This window comes from Girardinichthys multiradiatus, chromosome 20 (genome assembly GCF_021462225.1).
Source record: "Girardinichthys multiradiatus isolate DD_20200921_A chromosome 20, DD_fGirMul_XY1, whole genome shotgun sequence".
Taxonomy (NCBI): Eukaryota; Metazoa; Chordata; class Actinopteri; order Cyprinodontiformes; family Goodeidae; genus Girardinichthys; species Girardinichthys multiradiatus.
This window is the reverse complement of record NC_061812.1, coordinates 12,624,171-12,637,236: the sequence shown is the minus strand read 5'-3', so window position 1 is coordinate 12,637,236 and position 13,066 is coordinate 12,624,171. Positions and strand designations below refer to the sequence as shown.

Sequence of the window (13,066 nt, the reverse complement as noted above, 5' to 3'; positions counted from 1 at the left end):
AGGGCACTCGTTGCCATAGTGTCCCCCTCATGTGTGGGCCAAATTATCGTGGTTTTATTTCATCAGAAGAGTAACCAATTCACCAGATCGATGTGTTAAGCTTTAGGGACAACCTCCAGCTCACTCCAGTACAAGGACAACTCAAAGGCCACTGTTTTATCGTCATCTTTTCATTGTCTTTTAGGCAATTTTACAGTAATCTTCGAAGGTTACTGTTTCCCATATTTTGTGAAATAATTCATTTTCTGCCCCTTGAACTTTTGCACCTTTTGTTACGTTACAATTAGAAAGATGAATGTATTTTACAGAAATTTAATGTAATAAACCAACACAAACTAGAGCAACGAAAATCAGACATAATTTGAAAGCTTTTTTAAAACTTTTTTAAACTAATAAAATTTTAAAAATGTGGTGGGTATTTTTTATTCAGACTTCTTTAGTTTATTCTTAATTGAACAACCCTTTTCTAACATTTACAGCTGCAAACGTTTGTAGGTATGTCTGTAACAGCTCTGCAGATAGAAGAAAATTGCTCAGAGCCAATTAGAATGGAAGAATAGTGTCTGCAAACATACATTTTCAAGTCTTGCTGCAGATTCTCAAATGAATTCAGCTCTGAACCTTAACTAGACCATTCTATCCCATGAATATGCTTTGTTCTAAATCAATCTATTGTAGCTCTGGCTGTATGTTTAGGGTTGTTTTCCTGCTGCAAAGTGAACCTCTGCCCTGGTCTTAGATGATTTCCATCCTCTAACAGGCTGTCTCCCAGCTCCATCCATCCACATTCCCAGCAACTCTGAACAGCTATACTGTTTCCTTTGGAGAAAAGCAGCCCCCCAGAATAATGCTGCCACCAACATGTAGGCCAAAATGTTTAGTTTTAGTCTTGTCTGACTAGAGCTTTTTCATCCATGTGTTTACACTGTCCCTGACATAGCTTGTGTCTAACTATGAACAGAAATTTGAAGGGTTTCCTTTCAACAATTACTTTCTTTCTTACCATTTTTCTGATAAAAGCCAGATTTTTGGAGTCCATGGCTAATAGTTGTGCTGTCCACAGATTCTCTCATCTGAGTTGTGGATCTCTGCTGCTCCTCTAGAGTAACCATATGCCTTTTGGCTGCATCTCTCATAAATGCTCCCCTTGCCTGGCCTGTCAGTTCAGGTGGGTGGTCAAGTCCTGGTAGGCTTGCACTTTTGCCATGCTCTTTTCATTTTCAGATGGTGGATTAAGGCTGCTTTAAGCGTCTTCATGGCTTTATCCTTGATCTGTCTGTTGTATTCCTTGGTTTTCATTGTGTTTTATGTTTATTAATATTCTCTAAGAAACCTCTGAGGCCTTCATAATACAGCTGTATTTATACTAAGATAAAATTAAACACTGGTAGATTTTACTTACTAATTAGGTATTCTCTGAAGGCAGTTGGCTACAGTAGACTTTATTTGGGGTTATGAGTGTGATGTAGCTGAACATAATATAACGTTTATTTGTAAAACAAATTTCAAAACCATTAAGCATTTTCTTCCATTTAAAAATTCTGCACTACTTTGTGTTGGTCAACCAAATAACATTTTAATAAAAAAAACCTTGAAGTGTTTGGCTGTAACACTGCAAAATGTGAAAAAGCTCAAGGGGTAATAATACCTTTGCAAGGAGCCATATGATGCAACCCCTACAGACCTTTGTTATGTTTATACTACTGGAAAGGCTTTTTGTTGTCCTCTGGCCTATTAGTACTTTTTAAAAGTGAAAAGAATGAAGCTTAAGCAAGACTCTACAGTCAGACTTTGTCCTTTTTCCTTTATTGGTGCTACAGGAAGTTGCAAATTGTTTGTTTACTGTCCAGATGTTTGCTCCGATTATTTCCTTTGAGAGTGGCAATGCTGGTTTGTGCTGAGACAGAAATGTTGGCTCTGATGCTACGAGGGAAAGGATGTCAGATGAATATGAAGGGTTTGCCAAAAACTGTTACATTTCCTTGTGAAAACTACTTCCTGTTGTTGAGTATAACTCTTTGTGAGTGACCTGAGCACTGGAAGGAGGCACTCTGGTCAGATACTGGTCAGAGAACAAAACTGAATGTTCCAGCTAACAAGCAAATCACCATGTGAGGAGGAAAACTAACATTGCTCATCACCCTAAACACACTCGCCAAAGGGAAACATGGTGGTGGTATCATCATGGGATGGGAATATTACATGACTAAGTGTTTTTAAAGGAAATGCTAAAGTTGTCAATAGGCTTTAACTACAATAGTTTATCATACAGTTGTGGGAATTGTGAGGATTTTATTTATCAAAATAAAAATATTTGTTAATACGTTGTTTGCTTAAAAGCCGTTTTTGGAAAGGTTTTGGCGCATTCTGTACAATCAGGGTTAAACCTTCACAAAAGAATGGATGTATTTAAAAAAACGGAAGCTGGTGTGATGAATGTGAGGCATGAAATTCCCAGTCCTCCCAGTGCACCCAGTGATGGGCTCGGTCAGCAGTGCGCGCCACCGCGACAGAGGGCTCCATCGCTGTTCACTGTGAGCGCGCCTCTCCATGCGGGTTCAATAAAGGAGCAAAAGCTATGAAAAGAAAATGAGATGCTGCTGACATGACGGCGACACTGGACAGGAAATCTGAGCCTGGTTTGATCCTCCTATCCGAACCCGGTCCCTCGGTCCGCTTGGTCCGGTTCTCCGCACATTGCCTCCAGGTCTTTGTCAAGCCGGTTTACACACGGAGAGCAGAGCGCTTTGTGGATTTTATTTATTTATGTTTTTGAATGAAGACGCTCCCCAACGAAAAGCTGTTTTAGTTTTAACGCAGAAGTGAAGCGGCAGTGTTAACATCTAAGGGATCTTGTGAAGTTTGTGGAGCTGGGATTTATTTTATGCATAGACTGAGTCACCTTTTGTTCGGAGAAAAGAGGCGTTTGATGCAGCGGTTCGGTCACACTGAGGCAGGAGAACTGAGCAGGTCCTTAATTGCAGCATATCTTCCATTAATGCTCAACACCAGCATAAGAGGGCGTTTTAACATTTCCCAATCTTGATATTTAAATCATTACATATTATTTATTTATTCATTCTTTGACTCTGCGCCCTGCGCCTGGTGTTCACCTTCTTCTGTCAGTCCCGGACTGCGCTTGACGGTCCCGGTTCTGCCCTTTGTGTGCCGGGGTTGACAGGATCACCATGCCGGAGTGCGTGTCGGTGTCGGAGTTCGTGCAGGAGGTTCAGGAGGACTGGAGCTCTCCCACCACCTCCTCCTTCACCTCCAAGATGATCAATTGCAGAAACACCATCTACCTGCTGGAGGAGGTGAGTGCTGACAGAGGGAGGAGAGAGGGTGGGAGGTGGCCGTAGTGGTAACAGCAGCAGCAGCAGACAGATGTTCAGCACGATTCATGTTTCTACTGAGACCAAAATTTAAACTCACCATGTTGCTTACCCCACATTCATAATGATCAACCTCCCCAAAGAAATAATGTTTTGGACTCCATTCAATACCCCACCACCAGTTGCCCTTTGGCCTTTATGTAAGGTTCAGCTGTCAGCATTTTTCTACATTTTCTTCAAAATTATTTTGTCATGTTGAAACTATAAGGCCCTGTGCATTGTTTTTTTTTTTGCTCAAGTTATGTCAGTAACTGCCTGAGAGAAAGAAAGAAAAAAATCTGCACTTGTATTTTTCTTATTGGTACATTGATTGTGGTGACATCATGTAATTGGATCTTGTCACAGTGAACAGAAGTCTCAGCTCTGATTAGCGTTAACATTTGCATTCAGGTGCTGAGATGCTGATAAAGCTAAATAATAGTCAGGTTCATTTCAGTTTGTCTATATTACATCATTACACCAAAAATGTCATCTCATGGCACTTCACAATATTAAGCTTAGGTGAAATAAAATCATGTTTAATCTGTATTCAATCCTTATTACTCCAACCTTTTCCCATACTATTGTCATAGTATGATAATAACATTTAATTGCATATAGTCCATGCAGGCTTACTATAATACAGTACAGTGACTGAACCATTCTGTGTGTAAGCAGCCGTCTGCTGCGACTGGGACAAGAATGGAAAGAAAGAATACAACAGAAGCACTGGGCCAGCAGTGCTTTCTACAATATATCAAAACAAAACCACAGTACACACAGTTACTGGCAGCAATAGCTCTGTCAATGACTTTGTCCAGGAAAGAGACACAGCTAAACACAGAAACACTGGGCCAGAGTTGCTTTCTGGTAGAATAAAAAACTAACTGAGTATACAAATTAATGTAAGCATTTGCTATGTCAGTAGCTCTAGCAGTGAACTGGACACAGCTAAACACAGAAGCATCCGGGTGACCTTTCAATAGAACAGAACATTTTAGCAAAATCTCTTTCAATAGCTCTGTCCAGGAAAGAAAAAATCCTAAAGACAGAAGCACTGGCCCAGGGTACTTTCTATGGGAAAGATGTGCAGAACACAAAGTCAATGGCAGCAATAGCTCTGTCAATAACTCCTTACTGGAAAGAGACACAGCTGAACACAGAGGCACTTGGCCAGGGGCACTTTTTCAAGAAAAAAAACAGAGAGAATACATAACACAGATGGAAGCAAGAGCTCAGTTGATGGCTCCATTAAAGAAAGTGATAAAGCTTAACACAAAGGACCTGGCCATGAATACTTTCTACAAGAATGAAAATCAAGGAGAGTACATAAAGTTAATAGCAGCAATAGCTCTGTCAATAGTTCCGTCCAGAAAGGGGACAAAGCTAAGCACAGAAGCACTGTGCAAGGTGTACTTTCTGTGGGAAATAACAGTGAAAACTGTATACAAAGTTAATGTAGGCAATAATAACACATAGCATAGAAAGAGAAAATATCAAAGCAAGAAAAAATGGTCAGTATATCCTCCAGCAGCCTAATTCTATAGCAAAGAGAATAATTCTGTGCAATTTTCTCTGATATTCTAGCAGCTGATTTGGATGCATTTAGCATAGAACTCCATAGTAAGAGATACATTCTACAATAAGAACCTGAGCTTATTCTTTACTTGAAAAATAACTGATGAAATTCTTTACAAACATTTCTGACTGTAAAATCTCTTAACTGTTTTTGCAGACACGAGCTATAACAGAAAAATGCAACCTGTAAGAAAGTGTCACCAGTGTAATACTTATATTACTTATATGCTTATACTCTCCCCTTATGAACACCCCTATTATGTGTGACAAATAAAACTTTTAAAAAGCTCACAAGACTTCTGGTGTATGATGCAGATCATTTCGTATTTTTAGTGCTCGACAAAAAAGGGACACCCCATACAGTATTGCAAGTATTTTATTATGTCTAAATATAAATTGCCTGCAACAAAAGTGAGTGCACCCCTAAGTGAAGATGTCCAAGTTGTGCATAAAGTGACAATATTTTGCGTGGCCACCATTATTTTCCAGCACTGCCTGAGCACTTCACTGCCCTTGCAATCCTCTTCCACTCTTCCACTGTGACGTCGCAGAGCTGGTGGATGTTAGAGACCTTGAGCTCCTCCACCTTTTGATTGAGGAAGCTCCTAGATGCTCAACAGGGTTTAGGTCTGGAGATATGCTTGGTCAGCCCATCACTGGCTAATTGGGCACAAAACAAACATGGAAATTGTACTTGTGATATTTATTAATGTAATGTTAGTATTAGTCTTTGAGATTGGAGGTTCTTTGGCAGATAGTAAAATAGTTCAAAAGAAAAACAAGTTATTCAATAAATAGATGTCTGTTTTAATTGATACGTATTCTACGCATATGATATATGACAATCTCACCTGTCTTAGATGTCCATATCCTGGAGGACATCGTTTGCATCTCCAAACATAGCAGAGTTTTTCAGGCAGAAATTTGATCGAATGCATTAATTTATTACTACTGAGAGTAGTTCCACATTCTCTTGTCTGTGAATATTTTTGGGCAACTGAACAGGATTCCTTCATTTTTCAGCTCTTTCTCTGCCAGTTAACAGATTAACTGCTGTGAACAATTTGTGTAGCTGGTCCACTGCTGTGTGTGGTCTGTGGATTTGGATGAGGATATGCTTTAGATCAGCATGCACCAGGTCCCCGCCTCTCTTTCCCCCACAATGGTAGTTATTGACCTGGAGAATGGCCTGAAAAACATGTTTGGACTGAACCCTCCCCTCGGCCCCCATCATGTACCCCCAGCAGGGCCGGCATATGTTACCAAGGCAACAGATTACTGGCCGTCATCGTTCTTTGTTATTGTTATTTTATAGGTTTAAAAAGAAGCCAGAGAGATTAATGTTAATGAAGATGTTAGTTAATCTGCAATCTGGTGTGGGATTAAAGACAGACGAGAGGTGTGAAGTAAAGCTTTTAATGGGTTATTTTGCTATGCATAAAATCTTGTTTTGCATTTGTTGCAAGATGTTGCATCTGCAGAAAATTTTAGTCCTGTCAAATTCTGTATGAGTATTGAAGATTTTTTTTCATAATGTTTTGATAGGGTAATCACTTTACCAAATAGGGGACTTTAAGCAGCATATCCCCAAATCAATATGCCTAATATAGACTTATTTTTCATTTGAACTTTTAACCATGGAGCCCAAATCAAATGGAGACTTTCAGGATACAAGAGCTTTTAAATTGTCTTTAGAATCATAAATTGACATAAAGGAAAGACTTAAATTAATTAAACAAACATTAAACAAGTTACCAAACTTTGGACTGTTACTGTTCTGGTTGTCACATAGTTATTACTGCATTCACATAATAATATTCTACGTGCAAATAACTTGAATAATGCATCATTTCTGTGTATTTTGCTTCCACTGAGGAAGATTGTCTTGTAATCCTTCAAAGTGGTCTAAATGAAAAGCCTCCTAAAAGTCTTCAAAGTTTTTCTTTGGACTTCCACTGTTTATTTTCAACTATTTTCAGTCTTATTTCAAACCACTACATGACCATTTTCATGTTTTTTTTTTTTCGTAGCCCTGTAGATCATTACAATTACAATTGTTTCAGCATTTAAAATTTTTTTCATGTTATACCCACAAACCTCAGTAAAGAATTAATCTTATGGGGATATGAGGGATTATGATGTTGGACGAACACATCAGCTTCGCACATCTGGTGGTTGAGATTTTGGACCTCCTCTTTGCAAACTATCACATGTTCAGTTAGAATGGATAGGAAGCGTCTGTAAACTTTCATTTTCATGTGGATTTACACCAAGCCTGTCTAATAACTGAATATGCTTTGATCTAAACCATTCCAATGTATGGCTATATGTTTAGGGTTCTTGCTCTGCCAGAGGGTGAACCTTTCACCTTATTTCATGTCTTTTGCAGCTTTTTACAGCTTCTTTTAAATGTTTTTACCCAGGATATCCCTGTTTTTCTGACCAGTTGTTCTGTCCGTGCAGCAGGAAATCATTCTCACAGTATGATGGTGCCACCACTACGTTTTGCATTGGGAATAATGTGTTTTGAATGTGGGCCAAAATAGTTTAGTTTTGGTCTCGTCTGACTGGTGCATCTTCTTCCACATTTCTTGTGGCAAACTGTCAAGAAGTCTTATTCTGGCCTTCTTTATAATATTGCCTCTCTTCCATGAAGGCCAACTTTGTGGAGTACACTGCTAATAGTTGTCCTATTAACATTTTCTCCCACCTGAGCGTTTCATCTCTGCATCTCAGGTAGGGTTATAATGGGCCTCTTGAATGCTTCTTATTAATCCACTTTATGCCCAGGCATCCAGTTTGGGTGGATGACCATGTTTTATCAGACTTGCATTTGTGCCATTTCCTTTTCCATCTTCAAACCTCCTGGAACGCTTAACATTTTTCTGTCTTTTTCTCCTTCTCTCCTTATTTTTAAAGCACACACTAAAAAACGTGAAGGCAAGAACTGGACAGAAAACTGGGGAAAAGCAGCGAAAGTCCCGATAAATAGACTTTCAGAAAGTCTTAAAAAGTATTTTACACTTTTAAGTAAAATATAATGAAATGAGGAATGTTTTAATAAATAATATTATATTTAAGCAATAAGAAAAGCAAACATTGTTTAGTTTGCCATAAAATAAATTAAAAAGTAATTTCTGATTTACCTGACAGCTGATATCGAATGTCACTTGAAAGTTTGCCTTTTTTAATAGTTTATAAAAAGCAGAAGCGGTTTCTATCATCACTTGGGCAGTGTAAGCAGGATGTGATCCAATATGCACCTGAAACAATAAAGATAGAGGGGATAAGTGGCAAAAATCTTACTATTCCTCCCAGTCCAATAACAGATAAAAGCCTTAGTTTAAAACAGCAGCATACAAACTGAGCTGCTTCATGCAATAAAGTTTAACAGATAAGATGATGGTTTACACTCACAGTTAATGCAGCCAACCATTGTCCGGCAACAAAGCCTGCCACCTCCTTACACATGCAAACCTATTCATGCAGGCAGCACCTACACCCACTTATCATTCATGTGTGTGCTTGATCAGGCTCTGGACAGCGACCGGTTGGTATTGCAGAAGATGAAGAAAGCAGCTAAAGCCAAGTACGCTTCAGGACAAGGTACAAAAATGCACATGCAGTCAAACACACTTTAGATTATTCCCCAAACTAACGCTTGTTTTTATGTTAGATCATGTATCTCACCTGGAGCACTACATCAACTCGATGGAGAAGCTTGCAATAAACTGTCACTCAAATGGAGAGACAGAGGTCGGCTCGGCCTTCTGCCACCTAGCGGACTTTTCTAAGGAGCTTCTGTCTCCAATGAAAAACCTGGTGAGTAACAACTAAACATTTAAGAGCGCAAGGGCCACATCAACTATTTCTGACTTTGATTGGTCTAAAAATAGTTGTATTCCCTTGACTGCAATCTGCAACGTCTCCACTAGGACTCAAAAAGCATTTCATTGCCAAGAGAGATGCAACCTGTAAGAAAGTGCCAAGTGATGTTGTATTGTAATACAATTGGACAATATGAGTGATATATTATATGTGCCCAGAGGTTATTCTATACTATGTTGTATATTGTAGATATTAATTTGATGGAGGCACATGAGCTTCCCATGCTTGCTATTACATTTCTCAGCATTTGTAGCAGGGGTGCTGTGTTTTGAAGATCTAGGCCCATTAAACTGATGATTGGAACAAGAGTTTTCCCAAAAGGTAGCATTTGCAGATGTCTTTTACTGCTGATGAGAACAAATGTGTTTATTTTGCTGTGTGAGCGTTTGTAAAATGTTATGCTGGGTGCTGATGTCTCTCTTCTGAGTTAGAGATTGTAATTTGTACCAATGCAGCTCTATTAAACGACAGATTCTCCACAGAAGACAAGGCAGGTACAGGGAATACTGTTTTACTGAGCTCCCTGAAATCATTGCTAAAACCTAAAAGTCTATGATCCCTTACTAATTTTGAATACCATTGACAAGGCAACATTCTTAAAGGCAAAAGCTCCAGTAATCCAGTTAAGTCTCTATAGGGCGCTTTTGCATTTAAAAGTGTTTAGTGAATTATTGAGTGAATTATTGAGTATCATTTATTGTGCTTATGATTAAATGCACATATCTTACGTGGTTAAAAATAAGTGCAACTATTGATCACCCCTAAACAGCTGATCACGTTTTACTATCATTTGGAAAATCTCTAAATGCTTAACTTATAATTAATGTCTGGAAACATGAGTCACTTGTTTTTTTTTATGACTAAGGACGTATTTATTCTCTGTTAAACTGCCAAACCAAACTTCTATGTGGAAAAGCATCAGTTAGGTTTACAATGAACATACCATCAACATATTTCTGTCTCTGTCAATGATGAAAATCTGCTAAAATATAAGACCTTCACCAAACTGAAGAAGTTTTCCTCCACAGAGAAGTCGCTGCTCTTGAATTGTCCAAAATGTCTGGCTGGTTGTTCTTTTTTGGCTTTTTCCCTTTTGATGTCACAAAGAAATCTATTTGCCAAACTTTCAACTCGTGACAAGTGTGGCACACTTCAAAACAGAAATATGGCAGGTGCTTCCGTCTTTTTTCTCCCACATCAGCTGACCAACTGCAAGCCTTTTGATAAGAAAGGATCCTAAAAATGGAAGAGGCTATGAAGCATTTGAAGTGGAGCAATGTAAAATTATGATGAAATTATCTTTTTTAATATTACTGCATGTCAATATGATGCATCTGTGTGTTTGTGTGCAGCTAAAGAGCATGCTCCACAACATCAACTTCTTCCTGGACTCTTTGGTTAAAGGAGACCTGAGGGAGGTGAAGGGGGTGAGGAATTTTCATGTTCTCATATCAAGTGTATCTTTTCAATAAGTTAAATTATGTGTAATCTAAAATGATTAGTAGAAAACCGTCTTCAGTAAAACGATCACAGATGATTTCTGTTGATCTAAAGTAAACTTTTTGTCCTGTGTCTCTCTGCAGGATCTGAAGAAGCCCTTTGAGAGATCATGGAGGGATTACGAAAACAGATTGTGAGTGACAACCCCTTTAAAGCATCTGAGAGAGTTTGCATGCTCACACGTATCGCCTATTTTTAGGATGCCTTTGCTGCAAGTTTGTGCATGTAAAAAAGATATTACATCTCTGCATAATTCAGAAACACAGAACAGCTCTTGTAAGCAGAAGTGAGCTGGTAAAACTACCAGGAGTCAGATTAATAATTCAAAGTGTGCATGTGTGTTCAGCAAGCAGGTGGAGAAGGAAAAAAGGGAGTTAGCACGACAGTATGGGATGGTTCGGAGTGAGGTGAGCGGAGGAGAAATCGCTGAGGAGCTTGAGAAGGAGAGGCGCTCCTTCCAGCTGAGCATGTGCGAGGTCAGTGACCCCTGCTTCTTTTAAACCATGTTTATCTGTGATCCCTCCTTCAGCATTTTACATTCACACAGCTACATCTAGGTGCTGTTAATGGACCAACTCTCTCTATCTCAGTATCTCATTAAGGTGAACGAGATAAAAACAAAGAGAGGAGTTGACCTGCTGCAGAATCTCATTAAGCACTACCACAGTCAAAACAAGTAGGTCCTGGTTCACACACTCTTTTAATGACAAAACACCTCACAGTACAATAACATATTTAGATTTACAATAATCGTTGTGTAGTTTTCTACAGGAGTGTGTCTCCACCACCCAGAGGTTGAAGCAGTACATGGAGGAGCTGAACGTAGTGCTGAACACGGTACGAGTAGTGGCAGGAGCCTAAAACATTGTGTTTCCATTTATTTAGTTTTGTAGTGACGTTGTGCGGATGACAGTCTAATTAAAATGTTATTAAAGATACAGTATGACGCAAAAGTAGTGGCAGGTAATGGTACGTTTATTGTAAGGTAACAGGAAAGGAGTATACTTCGAAAGATTTCTCCTCATTACCTTGTTTAAATGTGTGTGTGTGTGTGTGTGTTTGTGTGTGTGTTTGTCTGTGTTTGTTGGTAGTTTTGTTCCTTCCCTTTAATACAAATTGCTATCAAGAGTTTCGACTTTTTCGGCCAGTTCTGCTTGTGTTGAAGCACCCTGGCCGATTTGTTTTACTCTTTGCCATCTGGATTGTAGCACTAAAACGTGAAATCTTAAAATTATATTTGTTGTGGCAAAAATAGTCAGGAGAAAAAGGAAATACTGATTTAGTGTATTTAATATTGAGGAAGGTCTCAGTGGAGTGAAGCATTCCCACTGCTTTTGTATGCTAGCAGAAAATGATTCCTGATAAAGAGGGGATAAAAGATATATTCCCTAAGAGAACATTTTACAGCCAAGGTTCTAGCTCAAATTTAAAATAACCTGAATTATTGCCCTCTAAACAATAATAGTAAACTATTACATGGTGTGAAAACATGCCTTTCCACTCTCTTGTTGCAATGACAATAATGTAGTATGATATGCAGCGTTGAAAATGTATGTTAAGCTATTTAATTAACACAAATAGCATCAGTATCATAATCAATCACATAATCTATAAAATACATTTTGCAAAATTTAGCATTAGGAATTATTTATTTACCTATCCCAGGGAATGATCTTTATTAATTTAAAGAAGCAATGGGATTCTGTATATTAAGGTTTATTTTGCATTACTAGAACAATTACGTGTAAGTTATCAGATTTGCTGTCGTCGAATACCCTGTTATTCAGATTTGAAAATATTATTAAATATAAATATGGCATAAATGTCCCTTGTTATTCTATTAACTCACTGCTATGTACAGTACAGACCAAAAGTTTGGACACACCTTCTCATTCAAAGAGTTTCTTTATTTTTATGACTATGAATATTGTAGCTTCACACTGAAGGCATCAAAACTATGAATTAATACATGTGGAATTATATTCTGAACAAAAAAGTGTGAAACAACTGAAAATATCTTATATTCTAGGTTCTTCAAAGTAGCCACCTTTTGCTTTGATTATTGCTCCACACACTCTTGGCATTCTGTTGATGAGCTTCAAGAGGTAGTCACCTGAAATGGTTTTCCAACAGTCTTGAATGAGTTCCCAGAGATGCTTAGCACTTGTTGGCCCTTTTGTCTTCACTCTGCGGTCCAGCTCACCCCAAACCATCTCGATTGGGTTCCGGACCAGTGACTGTGGAGGCCAGGTCATCTGGCGCAGCACCCCATCACTCTCCTTCTTGGTCAAATAGCCCTTACACAGCCTGGAGGTGTGTTTGGGGTCATTGTCCTGTTGAAAAATAATTGATGGTCCAACTAAATGCAAACCGGATGGAATAGCATGCCGCTGCAAGATGCTGTGGTAGCCATGCTGGTTCAGTATGCCTTCAATTTTGAATAAATCCCCAACAGTGTCACCAGCAAAGCACCCCCACACCATCAAACCTCCTCCTCCATGCTTCATGGTGGGAACCAGGCATGTACAGTCCATCCGTTCACCTCTTCTGCGCCGCACAAAGACATGGTGATTGGAACCAAAGATCTCAAACTTGGACTCATCAGACCAAAGCACAGATTTCCACTGGTCTATTGTCCATTCCTTGTGTTCTTTAGCCCAAACAAGTCTCTTCTGCTTGTTGCCTGTCCTCAGCAGTGGTTTCCTAGCAGCTATTTTACCATGAAGGCC

General features: G+C 38.9%; 1 protein-coding gene across 3 annotated transcripts in view; it reads left to right on the top strand.

The window, feature by feature from the left end:
• The first annotated feature begins 2,447 nt into the window (after positions 1 to 2,447).
• Positions 2,448 to 13,066, top strand: part of unm_sa1614 (un-named sa1614) — a 32,540-nt gene continuing 21,921 nt past the window's right edge. Inside the window, exons 1-8 of one of the 3 annotated variants that reach the window (XM_047347056.1) lie at positions 2,448 to 3,314; positions 8,483 to 8,555; positions 8,626 to 8,771; positions 10,190 to 10,264; positions 10,421 to 10,470; positions 10,684 to 10,813; positions 10,928 to 11,013; positions 11,099 to 11,174. In XM_047347056.1, the coding sequence (XP_047203012.1) occupies positions 3,189 to 3,314; positions 8,483 to 8,555; positions 8,626 to 8,771; positions 10,190 to 10,264; positions 10,421 to 10,470; positions 10,684 to 10,813; positions 10,928 to 11,013; positions 11,099 to 11,174 (762 nt within the window). In that variant the 5' untranslated portion in view covers positions 2,448 to 3,188. The remainder of the gene's footprint in view (positions 3,315 to 8,482; positions 8,556 to 8,625; positions 8,772 to 10,189; positions 10,265 to 10,420; positions 10,471 to 10,683; positions 10,814 to 10,927; positions 11,014 to 11,098; positions 11,175 to 13,066) is intronic. The other 2 variants (XM_047347055.1, XM_047347057.1) reach the window with 2 other exon arrangements.